The sequence below is a fragment of the Falco cherrug genome, chromosome Z, assembly GCF_023634085.1.
Source record: "Falco cherrug isolate bFalChe1 chromosome Z, bFalChe1.pri, whole genome shotgun sequence".
NCBI classification, from domain to species: Eukaryota; Metazoa; Chordata; class Aves; order Falconiformes; family Falconidae; genus Falco; species Falco cherrug.
In genome coordinates this window covers 12,960,603-12,986,169 of record NC_073720.1, presented here as the reverse complement: position 1 = coordinate 12,986,169, position 25,567 = coordinate 12,960,603, and the positions used below count along the sequence as shown (strand labels likewise).

The following is a 25,567-nucleotide window of genomic DNA, read 5'->3' as shown; positions in this document are numbered from 1 at the left end:
TTCTTTGTGGAACCATTTGTTGCATGTCCAGGTTTCTATATGCAATCAAAAAAAAAAATATCCATGTTATTTTTTATGCTTTATGATCTTTTCTATACTTTATGCTTTTCTTCTCTTCCGGATATTCAACTTAAACTTACTTCAGCAAACAGCATGTAATCAGGTGGCTTAGCTGGAAAATCTATGTATTCCTGTCCTTTTTAAAGAATTAATGATGAAGTCTTTGTGCACCTAAATTAGACTGCTAAATTAAAGAAAGTTTCTTCTAAACTATTCTGGTCAGTCTCAAAAAATATTGCCTAAAATCTAATGCTTGTGCAAAATAGGAAGTCCAAAGCTGTGATGTTCTTTATTAATTTCTTTTTTTTTAAAAAAAAAAAAAGCTGTAAATTCATGCTGTCTCTGATTTGTACTCATTTTTAAAAGGTCTTGTCTAATATTTTGTTTGGCTGCAAGCAGTGTTTGAGTTGAAGCTGCAGAGAGATAGATTTTTGTATTTTGAATACTTTTTAAACAATTAAAACACAGCTTCAGTCTGAGTCTTCCATTCTGCCGCAGTTAGAATTAGCAGCAATTTTTTTGCGTGCCTGAGCTCTAAACAAAGCTGAATCGAGTTCCTCCCTCTCTGATCTGCACTGTTGTCTGTTGAGCCCCAGTCCGGACTCCCCTCGGCTCTGTGAAGGTTTGGATTTGGATGAAAGTCTCCTTTCAGGTGCTGCAGTTTTAACAACGGATAATTTCTGACATTTTCTGTATTATTTGCCTGACATTCTCCAGGTAGAATGTTCACTGAACCACATTCTTTTTTATGGCATTTTCTTTTTGGTGTGCCAGTTGCATCCATTGCCCATTGTTAAGGTACTTCTATCAGTCAGGTCTTCCTCAGAGGAAATGGAAGTTGATGAGGGGGATGAAATTTCACCCGCTGGGGAGGTAACAGTAAAGAAGGGGGCAATAAAAGAAGGGAGTTTCCTGCAAAGCCTAGACTGGTAACATTGACAGGCAGCTGAAAGCTGTCCAAGCAGAGATTTAACACTGGGGAACGGATTACTGAACAGCCCCTTCCCCTGCTGGTGGATGTAACCTGGGTTTATCCATCATCCATTTTTAGGATATTTTTCTCTCCTTAAGCTATAATTAATCATACTGTTTTATGATGTGTGTGAACTGGATGTTTCTTTCAGGCAAACACATCTGCATTTTTCTCTTCCTGGTCACATGCTTTTACATACCTTCATAATTGCAGCGCTACCTGGGGAGAAGAGGAGCCAGGGACTTTCTGCAAATGAAAACTGAGATTGTCATTTAGAAAATAACAGAGGCTGAGTGTGTTGTCAGGGTTCTGTTTGATTCTGTTTCTACAGGAGTGCAAATTTCAAAGCTCAAACCCACTTCTAAGCAAACACTTTCAAACTTCTTGGCATTTTAGTGTGGGAGCCCCCCTGTCTCCTGTCTGTGAAGGATTCTGGCATAGTTTTATGTAGGCAGCGAACCACTGAGTCCAGGTAATTATAGCCCATGTTACTGGTGAATCTCCACCCTATGAATGACAAAAATGAAAGTGAATTAATGGGATCATAACAGCCAACAAGTTATAATGCCCCTGACAACCAGTCTCTGATAGGAAACTGGAATCAAAGGGAAAAGTCACTCTCAAAACTCTGGCTAAAACTGGAAACATCCTTTAGGCCGTGCAGTGGTACTCGTGAGGAGCTGATAATGGCACCGGTGACGCCAAGATGGTGTTATCCTAACAGGACTGCTTATGCAAGGTGCCTGGTGGCAGGAATCCTTAAACTCTGACATGCAAAGACACTGTTGGCTGCCTCCCTTGAGATGTCTCAGTGTCATTTGCGCTGTTCCTTCCCTTGCTCCTACTACCAGTTTCCAGACGCCTTCATTAGCTCTCCCCAGTTGCAGGATGGAGTAGCTGGGTGATGAAATCTTCCTGCTCTGCTGTTCCAGCAGCTGTGCATGGGGGTGCTTCTTCAGGGGCTTAGTCAGGCAAAATTAAGTCTTGGGTGCTGAGTTGGAGCTGGAGAACCTCCACGGTCATCTTTGAAAATGTCGTGAAGCTGGAAAATGTTATTATCAGGACCTGTTTCTAAGAATAGAAAACTTTAAAAGCAGTATGTGTCTGCCGTTTTCAAGACACTGTGTTAGCATAATTCATCTCGGTATCTCCCAGACCAACCAACCCTTCTCAGGCCCCAGGCTCAGGGAGAGAGTCCTCACCTGCAAACGAGTTGCTCTAGCACTGCTGGTGTTTGTGGCATAAGCACAGCAGGGTTGAGGCTGAGGCTTTGAAGGCTGTGTTGCTTAATAACGTCATCTGAAATACAAGACACTTGGCCTCAGCCAAGGACAAGGAGGAAGGCCCCTTGAAGTGCTAGCATGTGTTTTGTTCTTTGAGCATGCTAGTGGGATTGGTGTGTTTTAAATACAGTGGAGAAATGGAATGGAAAAAACAACAGCTGGTCCACAGAAAGGCCAAATAAACTCTGATGTATAAGCCCAGAGATAAGAAGGTTATAGCATATGCAGCATTTCTTAAAGATATCACATCAGAACTTGAAAGAACAGCACTTTGTTTCAAGATTAATTCCAGACTCTCCTTCTCTTTCCTGTAGAAATCTGAATTTACACCAAATTAATTAAAAGGCATAGTTTAACTACCACTTCAAAGACCTATTCTGTGAGTAGCCATTTCTCTTTTACAACACAGGCTTCATACAATTATTTAGTTGGGGTGCTTTACCTTTCTTAAACCGTCTTTTGAACATTCAAACTTGAGATTTTTTCTTTAACCATTTCAAGTTTCTGGAATTAATGGGTGACCTGTTTTCCATGTATAACAAACTGCTGTGCAAGGGGTGTTCACTTACTGATGGATGGTGTGTTCACAAGAGCTTGGCCTCTGCGTCTGTTGCATGCCTCCAGCATGATGATCTTCAGACAGGTCCATGAAGGTTAGGAGATGGGGAAAATGAGGCACCGAATTTCACTGACTTGAGACCTGGCACCCAGTGCTATCCACTCCCTCATATTGCTTTCAAATTTCATCTCAAGTGATGGTGCCAAAAAGATTGAATGGCCTGTAGTATTTCAGGGAAGTATCTGTTTGTTTTGGGGTGTTTCTCAGGGTGGCTGATGCGCAAAGGAAAATGGTCCAGCCATTCTGTCCAGCTTTCACCCTTGCTGCCTCATAAGGCTGAGGCTCATCCTGCTCCTCACAGTCCCTTCATAATGAAGATAAGTCATGGTAGCTTTAACTGATGTCTGGGAAAAGTACTATTCTCTGCATAATTGTAGAAGAAGGAAGGAAAATAAAAAACCCCACAATTGACATTTAAGTCCTGCGAATGTAACATTAAAAGGTAAACATCAGGGCTTGTGCAGTCCATTACAATAGCTAATTAGTTCAGTTACAAAATTAATAGCATTACGCATCTATTTGCTCTGTTAGTTCAGATAAGTGCTTTCTGAATAGCACTGTCTATTGACGTCTTCAGACTGGTTTGTCATTCTAGGCTTTTATGTAGTAAAACTCAATGGTAGTGAGCAAAGTGGTTAGAGATGCTTCTGGATTTTCTTGTAGGCTTGGGTTTTGCTATGGAAAATGCTTTGGTACTGCCATATTTGCAAGAGATCTGAAGATTCTGAGATGAGAGCGGGACAGGCAGAGCAGCAGCCTGGAAGGGGTGAAGCAGAGCTGTCAGCTAAGGCATGTTTGCCAGGGGTTGTTGGATTACACTTCATTTTGGAAGCACACGTGAGCTTTATTTGCTTTCTAATCATGCTACATGGTCCAACACAGTATGTTTGATACCCCCTTGCAAGGGAAGGCACAAAGGCAGTTGTTCCTTCCAGATCTGCAGAAATTCCTGAGCTTGCAAGTAGTTAATAGCTCACTGCTTGGCACCCAAAAACAGAGGACAGAGCTGAGTATTGGAGGTGTAAAAAGTTGGAGGTGTTGCTTGAGGGTGCAAAAGCTGCTGTGGGTGCTGGGAGCACTGCTAAGCTGGCTGTGCCAGTTCAGGGCCCTTGGTGTAGACTAACTTTTTTCTTGATTCTTGGGTGCATCTTGGCACCATGACTTGAATTCTGTGGTGTCTCAGCCTGTCTGCTGTGCCACATCCAGTGCGCTGCAACAATTTCTGGTTTGTCCTGTGTAAACTTACCTTTAGGTGAGTTAGTGAGCAGGTACAGTTTGTAGAATGAGAGCGCTGGAGAATTCTTGAGAATGGCAGTAACACATAAAATAACTAGTACAAATACCAAATCGGGGTTTAATCTTTGCTGTGCTAACAGCCAAGGACACTAGTTTTTCAACAGGGTTTTGGAGTATTTGGAAAGCACTGATTACTGTCTTGCTTTCTAGATTTTAAAAACCCTTTCCAGTCTTGTTAGTGCACACTACCTATTAACTGCAAGGAACTGTTTTGGGGTGGGGAAAAAAGGTGGAAAGGAGTGTGTTTATATCCATGAGCTAAATAAAATGATGAAAAGCAGTGCTAAAAGAAAGCCTGGCGGTTTATATAAGGAACACAAATGGACCTTCCATTCAGCTACTTTTGTTTGAAAGTTATGAGGCATACTCTAAATACTTTATATTGGGGTTTAGAGTATTTTTCTTCCATCTCCTTGTCCTTCTGTGTGTTTTCCTAAAAGATTATATGATAGGTTTTCTTTGGTGTAGCAGCTACGTACAGTAGGTAGTTCTGTGGCTGACATAGAGGAGGCCTTCTGTTAAGTTCTGAAAAAAACGGGGTTCTGTCTACTGTGTTAATAGACCTAAGCTAAAACGTAGAAAAAAAGGAAAGTGTAATCTAGATTATTTTCTTAGTATTCTTTTCTCCTTTTGTATTAGAAGTCAGGATTTCAAGGCAGCTAAGAGAAAACTTTTAAACTATTGATTATAAGACCAGGAAGTTCTCGTTTTCCGTGCTCAGTGAAATAATCTCATGCATATTTTAATCGATGCTTCATTAATTTGTATAAGTAATTGCATCCTAAGACATTTTTACTCAGATATGGTGTCAAATTATTTCTTAACCAGTCAATTCTGCAAATACTAAGACAAAGATCTGTCTATACCCTTTTTTTTTCCTTTTTCTTAAATTTTACCTGTTTTGTGTTTGGACATGAGACCATCGATTTCTGTCTGGTGCTTTATGATTGGTTTGCCATGCTACAGCTGGACAATGCTCTCAAATCCAGTCTTGAAAAGATATTTTTAGTTGAATTCTTGACTTATTTTCGCATCTGGAACAATTAAGATAGGTAAATCTGTCAGCTTAAATCTGCTGAAGGTTTCTGTGGTGGCAGTACCCAAGAATAAGGGATGACAGCTGGGGCGGTTCCCTGATTTCCATGCACATGGGTATCCAGTAACATCTCTGTTGGCATCTTGAAAAGAGATTATTTGAAACATGGTGTAGGTTAAGCTGTAAATTTTGAAAGCTGAACTAGAAATTATTTCTTAGAAACGTGAACATATTTGAATAACTAAATGATAAAAAAAAGCCTGAAAATGCTAATCCTATGCCAGAATCTGTAGGAAGAGCCTGACACTGTAAACATAGAAAATAGCTGCTAAGTCAGGCAGTTTATATGATGAACATAAATAGACATCATCTTTAGTAATATTGCTTGAAAACAATTGTTTCAAAGATGACAGTGGTATTCTTTACACTATATATTCTGTTTTGCAGTGTTACTTATCTGTAAGGTGAGTGCTGGGCTGGCATTTATTCTCGTACTGTAACATTGTAGATATTCATGGCAACCACTATTCTTACACAATGGGACCATGTTTGTGCTAATAAATGAAATACTCCAGTAGTCTTTGGCATTGCTGCCAAGTAGTGCAGAACACTGTCTGCATACATTAAATTTTCTCAGCTTCTTGAACAGGGTGGCCAGATCCTGACTGCTGAGAGGGATTCCTGGCCCGAGTCCACTCCTTTGCCATGCCCAGGAATTGATTGAGAATGTGCTTAATGGCCCTCACTGAGGCCATGCTGGGAACCATCCACTTTAATAGAGTAGGCAAACAAGCTCCAGTGCCTGGGTGTGTTTAACTCCCTGGAGTAGGCAAAGCCTGATGGGGCAAATTCTTGTATTTTTTTTGTAGAGAAGGAGAGGACCTGAGAGGATGCAGTGCTATTTTGCTCCGTGAAGCTTTAGGTGCGGCAGTACATCAGTGGGCTAACACAAAGAGCACGTCACCTGGAGAGGAACCAAGTCCGTGTTGGGTGCCCTGTGCCCTGGCAGAGCATCTTACCTGGCGCAGGGAAGCTGCTGAGCACTGACAGCAAGGGTGGCTTAGAAACGTAAGGATGTCATTCACAGAAAGCCAAAGCCGTCAGTGTTTTATAGCTGAAGGTCAAAAGGAATAAGCCAGGTATGTTACAGTAGTGGAATTTCTTGTCACACCAAAATAGAAGTATATGAGGATTGCTTCTCTGTTTGAAATATGAAAGCAAGTTTTCAGGAGTGATTTCTGCTTGCAGCTGCTGAGGTATGACCAGGGCATTGGTTTTTGTACAAAAAGTTTTCGTTCGTTGGTCAAGCTGGAAAATAAAAAGGATTTGAGTGTAAGAGAAAAATGACACATATGTTAGGGTGTGCTTTGAAATGTGGTTTTGACAAGAAACAAAAGGAAAAATAGGAAGTTATTTCAGGTTTAAAGCAGTTTTGCTCGGGCACAATTAAAGCATTTTGAATTTCTAGGATGAAATGAAACATTTTTAGCTTTCGTGTTCTTCAGCCTATTTTAAGCAAACAGAACTGTATTCAAGCTGCAAATTGTTGTGTAATTAAAAAAAAAAATCTCATTTTGAAAGTATTGAAGTGAAGCATTTGACTTTTACGGCGTTTCTTTGACTGGTAATTTTAAAGTATCAGCATTCATCTGTGAATAGTTTCAGTTGACCTGAATATACATTTTTGGTGACAAAAGTGGCAGGCTGAAAATTTCCTGTACCTCTGGATCATATTCATATGTCAGAACAGCACTTTCTCTCATTTCAGTCACTTGAATGTATAGCCATAGAGATAACCAGTTAAACATAGTAGTAATATCAGAAATGAATGCTGTAATAGTATTCTGGTTGATACTTTCCATGCTAACTCATAGCAATTCAAGAGTGCCATTTGTTACTAAGTGCTGTTACAGAATAGTGTTTCTGAGCCTGTTTTTTAGTTGCAGGATCAGCTGGTTTGGCTGAGAAAAAAAAAAAAAAAGAGTATTTTTTACAGTTTTCATTTACATCCAGCTAAAAATTGGCTAAACTTCGAGTGGTCATTTGTGGCAGTTCTTTTCTTGGCCTGCTCATACGTGTAGAAAGCTTAATGGTTTCGAATCATCTTGTAGGTGCTTCATGGATCATTGGTGGTCTGGAAACATGCTACAGAACATTTTAGACAGTCTGTAACTTAAGGGGGTCAACTTTAGTAGTTAAGGCTAGTTAAATAGCAAATATAAGCTATACTGAATGCCACTGCTAAGTTTCACCTCTTGCCACATTTTTCCCAGTCTGTTACCACACAAATACCATCAGGTTTTGTTCTCTTTTTTGCCAGGGAGTGAATGAAGCAAATACTAAAATTATAAAGAGAGGTGAAAGTTTATGTCTTTTAAGGTGCTATAAAAAATAATATCTTATGTGTAGAAAACAGTGAGATGAGTATCTATAAGGTGTACTGATACCAGTGTACTGGTAATATTGCCCAAGGGGAAAAAACTGCAAAATTACTATTTCTAGTAATAGTATCTGAGATGGAAAGAACTGCCATTATCTTCCAGGAGTCAATGGAGATAATGAAGAGCAAACTTGCTCAGTGTGTTTAACATACAATGTGGTTTGGAAGCTAGAGACAGTGAATTATTATGGAATATTGTTAAGTTTCTGTTTCTTTGCAGAGCCTGTTTAGACTGTGAACCCTCCTCATGACAGAAAGCTTTATACAGAGAACATGAAACTCCTTGGTTGACTACAAGAGATTGCCCAGAGCAGCTACTCAATAGCTGATAGGTTTTATATAGACTCAATATATGCAGATAGATAGTGTTTATTCATGGTAATCATTAGGATGTCTGGAGTCAGGGGATACATGCTATGGACTTGCAGACAGTTTGGAAAGATAAGAGTTGTTTGTGTCCTAAGTATTTTTGACATAACTTAGAAGACCTGTTTTGGTCCATAAGTACTTTTAGAGTCTGTTCGGTTCTCGGTTGGCCCATGTATAGATACGTCGGCCCTGTTCCACTGTATGATTTGATATGATTCAAACCACAGTTCACCTAGGATGTGGCAGATTTCAGCCCCAGCTTTTGACCTGGAGTAACATGCTGAATTCCTGTATTTTTGTAACACTTCCGTCACAAATGCAGCTGACAAAACCTGCCACTTGCAAAGCAAAGTTAATGCTTCTCTCAACTGAAAAGTCTGTCCATGATGCAAGTTTTTAATACATTTTTATAGTTCATTTTATAAATCATGATAATATTGATAATAGTCATGGTGCTGATAATAAAATTTAAATCTTTAGAATTAATTCACAAGGTCGAAGGTGTGACAGGCACAATTGTTTGCTAGTGTTGACTGTCAGAGCTATGTGGATCTTCCTGGGGGATGGACGGAACAGCACTTTCCAAGCTGACTTTGACCCAGAACACAAGCAGAGCAGAGGCAGTGGAGCAGAGCGTGCCAGCTTCTGAGAGAGTTGGCCCTAAAAATGGTGTGAGGGGGTCAGGATGCCTGGGCTCGCTCACAGGAGTTACAGCTGAGCTGGAACCTTGCAGAGTATTCAGCAAGGGGAGTTGTTTGGTATTTCAGGAAGAGAAGAGGTGCTCGTAGGGCAAGAAGCATGGAAGAATGCAGAGGCTGGGACAAGCAGGAGGACAGAGGTGGGTAATGTGAAATAGCTGTAGTTCAGCAGCCATGTTCTTCACAGACAGTGGCAAACCAAACTGCTGCGATTCAGTTCTTGTTAACTTGCAAGTTTCTTTGTGAGGATGAAGCTACGAGCTGGAGCAGGGTTGCAGCCCGCAGGGAGGCTGCATCCTGTTTTTGACCACCCAACAGGCTGGGTAAACACAGGAGCTGTGGCATGTGGTGGCTGCTCTGTGCTGCCTGTGTGTGTTTGCCTCTGACTTCCCATCGCCCCACAAGAGGAGGCAGGAGCAGCTGGCCCCAGCTGGTTCTGTATGGATTGTCTGCAAGCACAGAGAGATGCAAGTGGATGGTTTTGCTGTATTAACTGAAGGGAAACAATGAGCCAGAAAGGAGTTCCTGTGGTGCACGAGTGGGCCTTTGGAGACTTAGAGGGGAGGCTCTTAAACCCACCCGACAACTCTGATTCTGCATGGAGAAGCATAAATGGGCAAAATAGTGCTGGGCGTGCTGGTTTTGTGGTGATGGTGTTAGTTCAGGGAGGATTTTGTGAAGGGTATCTTTATGGAGGAAGTCCTTCCTCAGTTGTTGCAAGGCTGAAAAAACTAATATGGGCATCTTGGGTATATGGAGCAGTAGTCTGTCCTCTCCAGGGAAGGGCAGGGAAATCTTGAGGTGTTTGCAGAGAGCTGAGCAACACTGCAAAGAGAAAGAAAGGCCTCTCGTTTTTCCTCAAGGGGAATCCCAAACCATCCTCTTCTGCTCTGCAGCTGTTTATCCCTGGTCAAACCACAGGAAACCTGTACTCTGGCTGGAGGACGGACCAGTGGGGAAGGAAGCACGTGTGCTGGACCGGAGGAGAGCATTACACTGACATACTTGCCTCCTTTGCTGTACTCCAGCTTGTGGTTCTGTTGGAGAACAGAACAAAATGGTTCTTCATTTTATGACTTTGATAGGTGGTGTCTGCACCATGCAGAAGTTGGTGTCTGGTAAAAGAGGAGCAGCAGGACATTTCTCAAGCAACAAGTTTGAACAAGTAAATGCACCAGTTTACTTCAAATCCCTGAATCAAATGTGATTATTCTCAGTCAATCTTTCTTGATGAGAGGACTGCTAATGTTCACCGATTGTAGATTCAATTGATACTGTTAATTTACATACGTATGTGTGGGTACCTAAGCTGCCTTGATGGCTTTTGCCCAGGAGGAATGGCTGTCCCCAGTCCCTGTGGTTAGGCACCCAGCTGGGCACACAAGCTTATTAAAGCAGAGGAGGTGGAGGCAACGTTCAGCTGCCTCTTGAGTCCCTGTAGGGGCTGGCTGCAATCTGCACGGCTTGAAAACCATGTTGCTGTCTTGTGCCAGCCATGTGCAAAGAGTAAACCTTCCATCTAAATCACTCACACTGCCAAAATCCTTGGAATTACAACCCTTAGTATTCCTTTCCTGTCCTTTGCCTCTTCCAACATAGTTTTGCTTTTTTTCAAGGCATCTTTCTTTGCATTGATACTCTCTGTCCACCTTTCCAATGTTCTCACCAACTCTTGAAGCTTGGCATTAGGGTATACTGCAATGAGTGCCTCTTAAGGAAATCGCTTGGGTAACTTTGAAGAACTAATGGACATTCCAGAGACTTCTGCTGCCAATTTCTGGATCCTGCTGTTTCATAACTGTCTTCCGTATGTCCAAGAAGCTCCACAAAACCTGTATCCTTCCAGAGTTTCAACACTTTCTTTCACTGCTGAATTCTGTAGTGTCTGCACAAACTTGCAGCATGCAACCTTATGGAATAAAATCATAGAATCATTTAGGGTCAGAGACTCTTAAGATCATAGAGTCCACTCACTAACCTAAAACTGCCAAGTCCACCACTAAAACATGTCCTTAAGTGCCATATCTATACCTCTTTTAAATATTTCCAGGGATAGTGACTCAACCACTTCCCCAGGGCAGCCTGTTCCAATGCTTGATGGCACTTTTGGAAAGTGATTTTTTCAATATCCAGTCTAAACCTCCCCTGGTGCAACTTGTCACTTGTTACCTGGGAGACGAGACCGACCCCCCTGCCTACACCCTCCTGTCAGGCAGCTGCAGGGAGCCACAAGGTGCCCCCGAGCCTCCTCCTCTCCAGGCTGACCCCCCCCAGTTCCCCCAGCCGCTCCCCACCAGCCTTGTGCCCCAGCCCTGGCACCGGCTTCATTGCTTCTCTTTGAACACACTCCAGCACCTCCGTGTCTGCCTGGTACTTTATAAGATCCTAGTAGCCTTTTAGCCTTATTCTTATTCCTGACTTAAGCAGGCTGGTGATCACGAGCATATAACCAGTCTTCTTTTTCTTCATTATTATGTGAAAGAAATGTATGGAACATGAATAGCAATTTCTGGAGTGTGATTAAAAATCTTCTGGATATTATCTGGTTAACCTTGCTGGAAAGCAGATCAACCCTGATAATGCACAGACAACTACTTCAAGAGGGCACTTTCAGTTTATTTGCATTAATTTTGTGCAAATAGATTTTCACATAGATCTGCAAAAAAAAGAAAAACTATTATTATAACCCCATATGTTTAAATTCTCATTTGCTTCATAACAGCTCCCTAAAACTGCGTTTTTCTGTCATTCTTAGGTCAACAGTTCTTAAATTATTTGGTAAGAGACATTAAAATATAGACATAATTTACTGGGAATTTTTAATCTGCAAATTCGTTTTAGAGTGCTATGTATTCTGTTTTAGAAGAACCTTGTTTTTCTTGAAATGAAAACAGAATTGTGCTGCAAGTTAAATTGATTTCAGATGCTCTTTTACCAAGTGCTAGATTAATTCACAGAAGAGTCATCTTATTCTTCTAATCCATCACATTAATATTTTCACTAAAATAAGAGGAACCAGCCACTGAAGTTACCAAGTGAATGAGCATGGAAAGTTCAAACAACATTGAGTAACGTATGCTTAGAGAAGCATCTTATGCAGATACAATTTTTTATTGTCCTTTGTTGACTTGAGTTTAATCCCTGGGAAGAAAAAAAAAAGAACACTCAGGCAGAAGGAAAATCATGGTTGCAAAATGTAGGCAGCTCCAGGCATAGCCATTTCCCACAGTTGTTCTGTATGTACCTTCTGATGCCAGTGGTCCAGAACATTTATCATTCCATCCTTCCAGTGTAAGTGGTAATGAGCAGCAGACACACTCAGCAGCAGTATCTCATTAAGGGCATCAGTCAGCACAGGTCCAGTTTTAGCTTCATTCAGCATTAGAGTGGTGTGACTCTGCTGTTTGATACTTCATGTTTTTGACAGCAGGAATGTTAAAGTTAAACAAAGCTTGCAAAGTTGTAAGCTTTCTTTGTCTGTGCTTGTTTTCATTGGGACTTGGGGGTTGTCAGTGTGGGGAAGTATGAGATTAAATAGCTGTAATAGTTTGTGAATGCTTGCTTCACACTCAGAAAGCATTTGTGTGATTTAGCTTAGACTGTTCCAGAAACGGTTATAAAAAAAGCTGGTTTGGTTGCCTGTTCTAGTTTACATTCACATCCTTTCTTCCTTATTTTACAACAGTTTTTCCATATAACATGTGAGCTCTTACTCTCTCATTGTCAGCCTCCAGGCTTAGTTTTCTTATGAATATTTATAACCATGATAATCTGTATAAGCAGATTGTGTCTAAAATTTCTAATGTGCTTTGTTTCACTGAGCTTTTCCGGATAGCTGCCTTATCTATTTCAGCAGAGATAGTTACAATAGGGGAAGGGGTTCACTTATTATATTTGAGTTTTGGAAATAATTAGTAAGTTCTTGCAGTAAGTCATCTATTAGAGCTGCGCTCCTCCTTCATAAGTGAAAGAGGAGAAGGTCCCACCTTCTTTATCCAGGAGTGTGGTGGCTAGAGCACTGTCCTGGGAAATCCCAAGTTCTTCATTAGATCTAGCTCAAAGCTGATCAGATAATAATCACTTTTCAGAAAACTGTGTTTTCTTCTGCCTTACTGTACTTTTAATTCTTAATGGCTGAGTCACTCCTCAGCCTTTCCTGTATTTAGTCTATGGTTGGACTTCTGTATAGTATTTAGTGCTAGGTTAATGTTATTAATGATGATTTCATGTTTATTCATCTTCCCTTGTACAATGACTCTGCTTCAAAAGAGTGTATTGACCTCTTGAAGAACTCGCCGCAAAACTTAGTCCTTTCGTTAACACTTAAACTAAAGGTACATCTTATAAGAAAGACAAGGTGAAGGTTATAAGGAAAATCATGATGTACCAAGTTCTGAACAGTGTGGGATTTATTAGTGTAGCATCCCTAGCATCACTCATACATTATGTCTGGAGATGTAGCATTTTCACTGTAAATAATGAGTAGTAAAAATGAAAGAGAACTTGCAAAGAGAGAGGAGGTGAGGACAGAAAGTACTATATTTTGTGTGACAATCTTCAGTTGTAGGCTGTATTCTCATCTTCTGGGAATTTCCAGACATTTTCACATTGCTTCTTCAAAGGTCTGTGTATCTCCAAAGATGTTGAAAGGTGGCTGTGTGCAGTTAGCACCCTGAGGTATGCACTGTAAGCTGTACTCTTCCTTGAGCAACACCTGCAGGAAACCGAGGTGGAAAAAAAGCCTTTGATATGGAAATCTCACATAATGCCTTTAAGTAAGGTGAGTCATACCTGTTCTTTAAGGGAGTCTGAGGGGAAAGAAAGCAGAAATCAACAAAAAAACCTAGTCAAGCAGCAATTTGAGTGGATGAGTTATTCCAAGTGAAGAAGATCTTAAATGTTTTTATAGACTATTTGTACTATTTCTTAAAGACTGGAAAGTCCTTTCTTAATAGGGATTGGCAAATTACAATGTAGTCCTGCTGTCACCTAATAAAAAATTGAATTCATTTGCTAAAAGAGAGAATATGACTTTTTTTTTTCCTACAGAGAAGCTATGCAACTTTAACCTGTACAGGAGGAATCATACAATACTGGTTTTTATATATAGTTGAGACTTACAGTTAAGTTTAAATCTTTCCTTGTAGCTAAGAGTTAAGGATCCTGTATGTTGTTGAATTAGTCAAGTAGGTTTTGCATGGATAGTTTCAGGGGACCTTTTTGGGTTTTTTTGGTCACTGAAAGCAATTCAGATTTTGATTTTAAAAACCAACCCTTTTGCTGAAATTTATCAGCCATTTCTAACTAGAAGTTGACAAAATGTTGTCATCTACACCATTTCTCCTGCTTATGCAGTGACATGGCTGGGTATCACATGTGACTTATGGAACATTGTATGTAGTACGTGACTCCTTTGGCTGAACCTGGTTTTCTAGTAAAAGTCTGACATCTGCAAAATTTGCTCCCACAACACACACAAATTTCTGAGTATTGCTGCTTGAATTTCATCCAGTCTGTTAGCTGAATCTCTTATCAACATTCTTTCTATTTTTTCTTAGACTATCCTGGGTACACTTTCAGCACTACCTTCATTTCTGTTCCTAAGGACTGCAGCACTACACCTACCTGGGTTATATCTCTTCCTCAAAAATGTATGGAAACCCTCAGGGTTCAAGTACGTCCTTTTTCTCTTCTGCTACTTGTGGAGTGTGCTGTGCTCAGCAGTTATGACGGAAGAGTATGGGGAGCCAGGCTGTTCTCAGACACCACTAGGCTGCAGACCATACACATCGCTTCTCGGGTATTCCTGTACTGGTTGGGATTCTAGTCAAGATTTCCATTCCTGGACAACAGGGTGCCTGGAATTTCTCAGCAAATCTGAAATCACTTGCAACATTTTGCTAAGTCAAGTTAAAGCAAGGTGAGATTATTTTACTTCAGGATGAAAATCTTAACAGAGACAATCATTATTTGGAGAGACATAAAAGCAGAAGTAGAACCATATTTTATAGCTGCCTGTATGTTAGTGTAGCTCCAAGCAGTTCTTCACCTCTGCTTCATCTAACTAAAAATACTTGACACCACAGGGATACCAGTCCTTAGATGACACCCTTCGAGGTTAGATTGTTGCACTGGAGGGGACTGGTCACTGAGGAGAGAGTTTTGTCTGCAGAATCCTCTTGCAACCTGGCATTGATTTTCACAACCTGAATCTCTTCTGAGAATTTCCTGTGGTACTTAGCCTCATGCTTAACCAGGACTCCAAACTTTTCTCTGAGGGTTGCTCACTGTTGCAGTCTGTATGGCTTTAAACATTTTCACCTCCAGTCCTATCACCTGTCCAGACAATAAACAAAACTCTTTGCTAGATGTGAACACAAAGCCTGACAGCTGGTGTGATGTTTTATTTGGCCATAAAGAAATCACTTAACCTACAGTCTGAACCAGCGTTTTTTTTGTTCAGATAACTGGGGAAGGTTTTTCTCAGCACAAAACCCTTAAAAATGTAGATACTCAGAACTGCACTTCATAGAAAAAAGAATGCTGAAAACCGTGCAAATGCACACTCTTATAGAGGTGACTATTGCAGTAACTGAACAAAGATTGAGGGAGGCAGCAGGAGTGATGCTGTAGCTTGGGTTAGCCGAGCTAGGGTAGAGGTAAAGGTTATAGCAGTGATAGTCCAACCCCCCCAACTCCCAAACAAACAAAAGCGAATACATCACCCACTTTCTTTTCTTTGTTTCTACTCACAAATTGTATTCTTCTGTGTAGACAAGAGGCTATTTTTCCATGCAGCTTATTCTTCAAGATTAAGATACAAAAATGTATGCCTTTCTTTGAGTCCTTTGGCTTGCTGGGAAGGCAACTTTCTTTACTGATTACTTTTTTTTTTTTTGTACTAGTTGACATATCTACAGGGTGGAGTCTCTTTGTGTGGGTGCACAGGATGACACTGGCAAGTGATTTGTGTTGGTAATCACAAAGGAGGCTGTTATTCTTGGGGCCTTTATTGTGATAGTATATGGATAGTAAAAATTAAGAGGTTATATGTTTATTGGAATTTATTTACATTTTTTTCAATCTTCTCTTACATTCAGCTATTTTTTTATGCTGTTTGCTTTGTGAGGGTCAAAAATCTTGTGATTTTGTCCTTCAAAAGTAGTACTTTCAGCATCCTTTAAAATGCAAATGCTAGTTCATGCAGAAAGAAATCTACTTACAACTATTTTTATTTATTTGTTTGTTTATTATGTTCTAAATCTACAGTATAGAATACATGACATTCTGCATAGGATATTAATTCAGCTGTGTACAGTATTCTTTAAAAGGTGGTCCAGGGAGGTACAGGTTTCCATCTAGCAGAACGAACCTGACTGGGTTAGGTTTGTAGGTTTGTGTGCTTCTTGGTGGTGGGTGCCTGATCCTGGCTGCAATCCTCAGCTGGTACTGCAGTGGTGTGCTAACTGGTCACAGTGTATGTCAACTAATGGAGCTACTGTGTACTGCACACTTGTGCACTGTGGGTCAGTTCTAGATGTGTGATGTGGCTTCTGTAATTTTGATTATTCATGTGGCATATTTCAATTTTATATGTAATGTGTTACCTGTACCAGCATTTCTTTCTCTAGGCATCTTTTAGACTGACCTCAGAGAAACCATTTCTGAAAATCTGTGCATCTTCTTTTGCACATAAACAATAAACCAAAATATCAATCACCTTTACAGTGAGAGGTGTATTATATACATCATTAATAGTCCAATGGTGCCACATTTTGTAGACATGCAAGATGCTGTGGTACATTCTGGTTGCACTTGGGTTTTCTAAAGCACATTCGTGACAAAGTTGTAACATATCTGCTGGTAATGAACATGAGATTTGGGACCTAGCTACCAGGTCACCCATTCTTCAAGGGAACAGTTGTCTGGGTAACTAACTGTCCCTCAACTCTTCGTAGTGCTGGGAGGTGGAGGTAGTGCTGGGTAACTGCCTCCTGCCACACAGTAGTGGGGGAAATGCTGGATGGGCTGTAAGTGCTTTGAGGCAGGAGCTGTCCTGGCCTGCAGATGTGCCCCATCTGGAATAAGGACATCATTTTCTGTCAGTGGGATGCCAAAGGACTACTGCAGTTATCTGTAATAGCAACAAATGCTCCTGATCTTTCCTAGGATTCAGGGAATCCCAGCACTGTAGAAGTGTTTCTCTGGCTCCTGGGTTAGAAAAATGCCACCAGTTGCTGTGAAACCGGCATCTCTCACTTCTTTTTGGCGCCTAGGGGGTATTTCCATCTCCGGTGTTGCCCTGGCAATGCAGTCAGACAGTGTTCAAAGCTAGAGTGAGTGGAGAGTAATTGGCCCCACTGAGCGCTGTGCAAGTTGCTGGAGAGCAAAGTCTTCTTCCCGAAAAGCTTTAGATACACAGATCCCAAAATTATAGTGGAAGCACCAAGTGCCTTGGCTGTCAGTCGGGCCAGATGACAGCAGCTGAGGAGCCCATGGCCGCCTGCCTGGCTTGTATTTATGTGACACCTACTGGTGAAGTGTCCCCATTCCGCGGGGATATTTTCCACGCAGAGAACAAACCATTCCTGGATATGCCCCGGCACTGAGTTAATGTGCCATCCTGCTGAGAGTAGGAGCTGCCTGTGAAGAAATCATACCCCTTATCTTAAACTTACAAACTGGTGTTGTTAGGGAGTTTAGAGCAAAACCACAGAGAGAAATTCTTCGAAAATGGCATCCCCAATTCAGCTTTTGTAGCTTGGCTCTGTCTCACACCTTAATCCCTGGTTTTTGAGCAGTGGTAGCTTTTGGATGCATGTTTAATCCATCTGGAGGGGTATTCAGAACTTCACTGGACAGGGCCCTTAGAAGGCTGGTATCACTTTGGAGTTGGACCCGCTGTGGGTCATGTAGGTGGCAGCCAGAAGTCCCTTCCAACCTGTATCATCCTCTCATTCTGTGATGCTACCATTCTGTCTGCAAGTGTTACAGCCATAGGCTTCAAATCAAGCTTGAAAATATTTTCAGGTCAGCATGGCTTCTTACTCTTCCAGATACCCTCAGCTTTTTCAAACAGCAGCAGCAGCGGAGGGAGAGATGGGAACAAAGTCATATGGCTGTCAGAAAGGTTTCTCGGCGCTCTGTCAGCAAGGAGCGATGGGTGGAGACGCTTGTGGTTGCAGACAGTAAGATGGTTGGATATCATGGAAGTGACCATGTGGAATCATATATCCTCACTATAATGAATATGGTATGTACAATATTTCCTTTTTTTAGACAGATGAATGAGGCAGGTTTTAACTTGATCATATTACTGATCTCCTTGAAAAAAAGTCTGCACATTGTTCACTGAAAGAAATGTATCATTTATAATATTCATTTAAACTCCATGTTTTAAAGCATTTTTTACCTTATGTTTTGCATAGGCTTAATTTTTCTCTGAATTTTAAGTGAGAGAAGTTTCATAGCTATAAATGCTAGCACTGATTTTCTTTCCACTGAAATTCTCTGTCTGACCTGGAACCTGTTGCTCATTGGTGATTTCAGATCGGTAGCTACAGCAACAGCGAGAAATTCTACAGTTTTAAACATATGGATTCTTTCTCATATCCGTGGATGAAAGGCACACAGGAGCCCACTGGTAATTGTAGTAACGTAGCAAGAGCTAAAATGTCAGTGTTACTGTTTTGGTCAGAAATCCAAACAGCACCATATGAAGAAAGTTAACTCTATCGCAGTTAAAACCAGTACAACTCATTTTTCCATATAAGTGTCTTGCCTATAGTACAAAGTCCACATTGAAAAAATAACAGTTTAACTTTCAATGTTTTCCAGTGTGGCAGGTTTCAAAATACAAGTTGATCTGGGAAAAGCAATAGCGTTTCATGAGACTGCCCACAGATATGTATTGTTGTTATGAGTATCATAGTAGATATTGACCTTGGAGAGTCTACTGAGGATGTCTTCTATGTTATCATGGTACGTGTGTAATATATATGAAATTAATCACAGTGTAACTCTAGCCATGGTAACCAATGTGTCCCTTATGTTTATACAGTATGTTACCAACTGAGCAGTCTGACTAGCTACTGAAGCAGTGAGCCTGATTAAACAGACACAAAACTGATTTGGGCATATGAGTTTTTGTCCACATAGGGAAAATATGTGGAATAAACCCCTGTCGTGATCAGATTCAGGAACAAAGAAGCCTTAACATTTTCTCTGTGGTCTGTACCCGAGATATTAGGATTGCTCACAATGATTCAATTTTAAGCCTAGTGCCTTGAAAAAGACACATATCTAAATCAGACCTTTGTAAACACGATTTCCACTTCGTTTTAGCAATTTCTCCTTTAACAGTCTTCTCTAAAATGGTTTTAACCCAAACAAAACCCATTTTGTACATTCACATTTCTTGTGATATATGGCATAGCTCACATATAGATAGGTTATGATTGTCTTCAGTTCTGATTCCCTTTCCTCCTACCTAATTCCGTGTCGTGATGAAGTTTATGACATTTAGGTCAGATTTTTGCTGAGTTCAGTTCTTGCTCCTTTTTCATGTGGATTCCTTTTTAATAGATTATCTTTGCTTTTGTTCTTACCATCCTCTTATGTGCTGTGACAATGCAAGAATATCCATCATTTAACTGATTTCTCTTTGCCTAGAATTGACTAATTTTTGCTTTGTTGTGGCAGAAGCTAATTCCTATCAAATCAAAATGGAATGGTTTTATATGCTGGGTTTTTTGCAGACTGAGTGGACCTCACTATCAGTGTTACATGACTCTAGATGTTGTGTTCTTTTTTGCTAGTGTTTTTTAAGAATGCTGAAGTTCTTCAAAGGGAAATGGACATAAAATAACCTACCATGTGCTTTTGTTCTTTAGCTTAGTAACTTTTGCCATATCCTATGTCATCACTCATTTGGCAGAGCTGCCCTTTGCAGTAGTTCTAACATTTGTTGCATTTCAGTAAACTTTCAATGAAGTACATTGAGAATTTGAAAAACAAAACAACAGCCTCACCCCAAGATGAAGAGCATGCTTGAAGTAAACGTATTTTCTCTCTAAAGTCCTGTTCTGTTATAGAGCTAATCTCATACCTCCTGGCTCTGGCACAGGTCACAGGGTTGTTCCACGATCCAAGCATTGGCAATGCCATTCACATTGTCCTGGTCCGGCTCATCCTTTTTGAGGAGGAGGAGGTAAGGTTTCTATTTCCCTCAAAATGTCACTGATAAAACTTGGGAGTTCAATGCATTGAGCTATAATTATAAAGAGGAACGTTTATTTGCTTACAATAATGTGTTCATATTACTTTTCTATTAATCTTTGGCATGTCTCTTTTTGGAATAAATGCTGCCCTGGATAGCAAAGTATTTAGGTGATGACTTCAGATATTTCTGCATAAAATCACCTGTGAAAATGTAATTAAAACTGTCAGATTAGGAATGGGGAAATGGAATCTCCCCAGTGTCAAAAGAACATGGGATGCCAAGGAAGACTGAGGAAGAGAAGTTACGCATCATCACGCAGAATCTAGTTACATAGCATTACCTGAAATATATTACAAAGTGTAATTCTGGAGTATTTGCTAGTCTCTGAAAAAGTAAATCTGTTACTGCAGCTCAAGCATACGTTTCGTGTCATGTTAAGAAGGGGGGTTTCCTTGAACCTTTTGTATTTGATCAGCCTGGGAGTATCCCAAGAAAGATGAGACCCTTGTGTCTGACCAGCCTGTCTGCTACCTGCGGTTTGACAGCCCACCGTATCGGAGGGTCATTCGACTAAGCTATTCAGGGACCCCTGCTGACAGCACCAGAGTCACATCCCTTACAACAATGGCTCAAATCTCCAGAGACTTAAACAAAATGAACTTCTGCTGAAGATTTTTATTACACAAAATGCAAGTTTGAGACAGAATAACGTTCAAAGGTTGCCACCGATAATACACTGACTGCAAAACAAGCTTAAAACATTACATTTAATAACAGCTAGCGTGAGTTTGTCATAGAATAAAGTTCTTACCCAATGGGCGTCCCTATGGGAGAGAAGACAGGTGCAGCCCAGCAGCTGACCCCAGAAGTTACGGTGGAGTCTTCCCTAACTTCTCCCCTCACTTGTCCACTTTTTATACTTCATAGTATGTTGCATATTTGTTTATCATACACAGGATAGGTTACAAGTTTCTTGCTTCTAATCTAAATTAGTACTTCTCCTCAGATAGCACTGCTCAAGTTTTTCACCAACTATGCATGCTCCCCAAGTGGGGTTTTACACTGTTTTGGGGGGGCTATTTCAGTCGGAGGTCACGATCTCCTGCTACCACAAATACCGTTGTCCTACTTTGGACTAATTTTCTTTTGATGTATGGGGATTGCAACACCTTATCAGCTTGTCTTCTCTGGTGGCCAGAACTTCCTTGCTTGAATGTCCCTTTTTTAGATAATAGTGTTCTTTTCACCATCTGTTCTTTGTCACTCATCCTTCCCAAGGCTGACTGCCTTGATGAGAACTCCCTTCATCTGCAACAACTTTAGAGAGTGGGTCAGCTTGACCTAACTTTATGCACCAGTTCTCCTAATTTTGTAGTGATTTTTAAAAATCTGTGCATAACATAGCTAGCTCTGACTGCAGGAGCATATTAAGTGGGTTATCTCAGTGGCTTATGATTTCTAAGTACAAGCTGGGTGGTCTCAATGCCGTTGAAGGCAGTGAACCAAGCCATGGGGCCAGGGTGTGTCTTCTGAAATAACTACTAGAATAGAGTCCATGCTCTAGGATAGAGTGTAAGAATATGCAGGCCAAAACCTGTGTTTCACATCTTGATCAGGACAGTTAGGACCTGAAGTCCATGGTGACCTCCAATTACATTTACTTGCTAAATTTCTGTGGCTATTTTGGTAATAAAACATGGATTACTGTTCAGTTGAGCATGGCAATGCTGGAAGCAGCAGTATTTGGTATCTTCCAAAAATTGGTTTTGATTTACCCAGAAATTACTACCTGGTAACAGATGCTTTGTAAAAAGTTTACATAAGTAGAGTAAACTGAGACAAGATACCCTGAGTGTCCAAGACCAGAAAGGAGAAACTATGTTTTTGAATGAGTTGATTTTGCATACTTTGTATTTCAGAAAAAATTCAGTAACTTGCATGTATACTATATAATAATAAGATGAGGAAGAAACATCTATGACTACTTTTTTCTCTTTGGAATTGAAAAATAATATGGAAGAAATACACCTTCAGAAGCGTAATTGTGCCCTGAATGTAACGTTGTTCATATAACAACAGGTGATAAATTTGAGCTTCGAGTCCCACACTAAGTAGTCTTTACCTTCTCTTTAGAGGAAGACTTGGTTTCAGGAGGGTACAGATCGGTTTGCTTGAAAATTTCGATTCAGTGATGCTCACTTACCAAAAATATGTACATTTCTGCATTTAATTTTTCCTTTTGCTGCACCAATTACAAAAAATCAATGTTTTAACTTAATATTCAATATGTTCAATAAATAGATGTCATTGCTCCTAATGATGGCTCTAGCTTTAGGTAAAAGCGTAATCAATTGCATTTCAAGGATTACCCAGCTTCACATCAGACACCCCTGATGTATTATTGCAGTGCAGTGTCATCTTCACAGTATTTTCCTTCATTTCCTATTAGCAAGGCTTGAAGATAGTTCACCATGCTGATAAGACACTAGCCAGCTTCTGCAAATGGCAGAAGAGTGTCAATCCCAAGAGTGATGTCAACCCTACACACCATGACGTAGCCGTCCTTCTAACCAGGTATGACAGCAGTTCAGTGGATGTGATTGACTATTGTTTAGTTGCATTTTTTTGGAGATGATATTTTTTATATAGTATCATGCCATCATTTAGTTCATCCTGCATGGTATCCAGTAAAGTGATCTGATGAAGATCTGCTGTTTCTGAAACACAGTGGTAATGCAAAAGTAACCTAGTGTAGGTGTGTCTAGCACTGATACAGGCAGAGAATATGAGCTATATTATGAAAACATGGTTAAACTTAGATCTGCTGTAACTTTTAAGGGGATTGGTTTTCATTTGTTTTCAAAGTACATATAGCACTTTATGTATGCATATGAGTGTTTTATTGGAGATGCATCTTTGTCAGGAAATTGAGTTCCGTATGTCCCAAGAGATTAGCAAGCTGCAGAGTTCAGGTCATTTTCCCTCCATAATCCTATCTCATTTTGCGCTCAGTCACTTCTGTATTCTTCTTTGAGATAATATACCAAAACAATGTAGCCTATAGATGGACAACTCCATATTGGCAAATCCTCAAGTAATACACAGGTGCAGCTCAGAGTGGACCAGCGTTTTGCAAACACAGTGCCTTTTATTTTTAAGCTTTAAAGTGTATGATTTTTAAATATTATCTCTGTATTTAAGGAGACACAAAATATATTTTTTTATGTGTGAGCAAAGGGGGCACAGAAAACTTGAAAGGTGATTCCTGAGCTAACACAAGGTGTTTGTGGCAGGGCACAATGCAGAACTTCTACAGGTCTGTAAAAATCGATCCTATCTGCACACAACTGAGAGAAAAGTTTGGCTCAAAGGTCTGCAAAAGAAGTCTTAAGTTAAAGTCTGTCAGGTAAAAAAAACACAAAAACCAAACACAAAAAAAACCCAACCTCAAGTGGTGCAGTAAAGAAGAGAGTCAAGAAATCTTAAGAATGTGAAAAAGAAGTCTCACTTCTTTTTCACTCACAAAAGAAGTGCTGCGTGGTTTACCTCTCTGAATAAACAAGCTTCAAACAGTTCAACAGATTGAAGCTGAGGTATGATGACTTTAATAAACCATACCTCAAAATGCCATCAGAGGTGGAGGTTCTAAAACCTTTGTTCGATGCGAGTTGACAATAAATTTAGGTGTCTATATACGGTAGTGTACAGCAGCAGCATTCGTTATATACAGCAGCCAAACAAATATTGACTACAAATTATAGCAGTGTAATATGAGAGTAGCAGAACAAGTGCATGTTGTTGCTGCAAATATGTTTGTGAAAATGTTAACACTATGCTTTGCTTAAAATGCAAATTAGCACTAACATGTTATAAGAAGGAGACTTACCACCCAGTGTAAGTGACACTCTACAGATAGCTCTTTTAATGGCATGTCTCTTTTGTAATTCTAGAAAGGATATTTGTGCTGGCATGAATCGTCCATGTGAAACCTTAGGTTTGTCTCATCTGTCAGGCATGTGTCAACCTCACAGAAGCTGTAACATCAATGAAGATTCTGGCCTTCCGTTGGCTTTCACTATTGCTCATGAACTTGGGCACAGGTATAGTTGAAAGTGAAGGGGGGACCTAGCTGAGTTTAATTTATTATTTGTAGGTTAATACTCAAATTGCAAGACAGAAATAAAATGAGGAGTTAGTTAATGTGTCTGTTATTAAAATCAAAACTGTGTTTGTTTTTTCTAAGCAAAAGATATTATTGAACCTTTGACTTCTGTTTGTATTTACAGCTCTTCAGTCTGCCCCCTTTAAGAGTCTGCTAGGGCAGTATATCAGGATGAAGTAAGAAATACAAAGAAGCATGACTTTATCATGCAAATTTTTCTGAACAAATCCTGAATTATGATGCAGTTACTTTACATGATCTCCAAATCCAAATAATTTACATAAAACATACCTGTTTCATTATATCAAGGTGTTTCAATATTGCAGATCAGCTATAAGACATTTTTAATTCAGTCGGACTTCACAGAAATAGCAAATACTTGTTCTCCTTTCTGGTTAACTAATAGTCACTTTTGGGCATTTCTTAATAACTTATATATTCTGTATATTAATATTGCTGTTGTGGATACACTTACGTCAAATCAACTAAAGTTCCTGGCCATTCAGTTTCAGACATGGCTAAATTTCTTTTAAGATTAGGTATTTTTGCTTGAACTAAATTTCTCAGTATTTCAATTTCTGAGGGTGTTTTTTTTGGTTAGTTGGGTTATTAAACTCACCTGAAGAAATTCCAATTTTTTAATCTGTTTTGACACTGAACTGTTCTCCTGAGAGCACAGCATTATCTCATGGATGCTCTGGTTTGGCTGTAATGTCTGCACTTTCCAGCTGCACCATGGCGCTTGGCTAGGTGACATGTTCACTGCTGTTACCTACAAGCGTATTACCATTTTTGCACTCCCAACCACCAACAGGATGAAGTCTGTATTTCCTGATGCGATATTATGTTAATATTAATATTAATCTGATACAAAGATTATTCAAGTGTCGATCCTGTCACCCATTAGTTGACTTTTCTTTATTTGACCTCTCAGTTGCCAGAAGGGAGACAGTGTAAATAAATAATGCTGAAATCATTACATTGTGTCTGGGTGCTGTGGGTTTAGTCACTTGGTCCCCGCAGCCTCTTGCTGACATGGAGTTTTTTTTCATTAATACTAGTAATCAGAAGACATTTCTTCCCCATAGAGCCATGTGTGACCTTCTCCTGGTCTAGCCCAGGTGGCTGGTAATTCACTCTCCTTTGGATGCTGTGAGACAGAGCCTATACGTGCCTGTGCAGGAGTGGTGCAGGGCCTTGCCCATAAGGATTATCTCCACAAAGAAAACTGAATACAGCAGGGTTTGTTGTTAACATGGAACCATTCTTCCCTCAAGCCAGGTTACAGTACCTATGTTAAAAGGTTCAAGTATGGACAATAAAAGTCTGTAGGAACAGGTGAACAAAAAATGGGAAGAAAGCCATGCACCCGTTCCTTACATGAGTGCCAAAAGTCAACTCTTCCCCATA

The 25,567-nt window shown here is 40.2% G+C and overlaps 1 protein-coding gene across 2 annotated transcripts in view; it reads left to right on the top strand.

The window, feature by feature from the left end:
- The window catches only part of ADAMTS12 (ADAM metallopeptidase with thrombospondin type 1 motif 12), a 161,993-nt gene that overhangs the window by 68,146 nt on the left and 68,280 nt on the right, over positions 1–25,567 (top strand). For both annotated transcript variants that reach the window (XM_055698833.1, XM_055698832.1), the window contains exons 4-7: positions 17,831–18,027; positions 19,900–19,983; positions 22,445–22,569; positions 23,946–24,095. In XM_055698833.1, the coding sequence (XP_055554808.1) occupies positions 17,831–18,027; positions 19,900–19,983; positions 22,445–22,569; positions 23,946–24,095 (556 nt within the window). The remainder of the gene's footprint in view (positions 1–17,830; positions 18,028–19,899; positions 19,984–22,444; positions 22,570–23,945; positions 24,096–25,567) is intronic.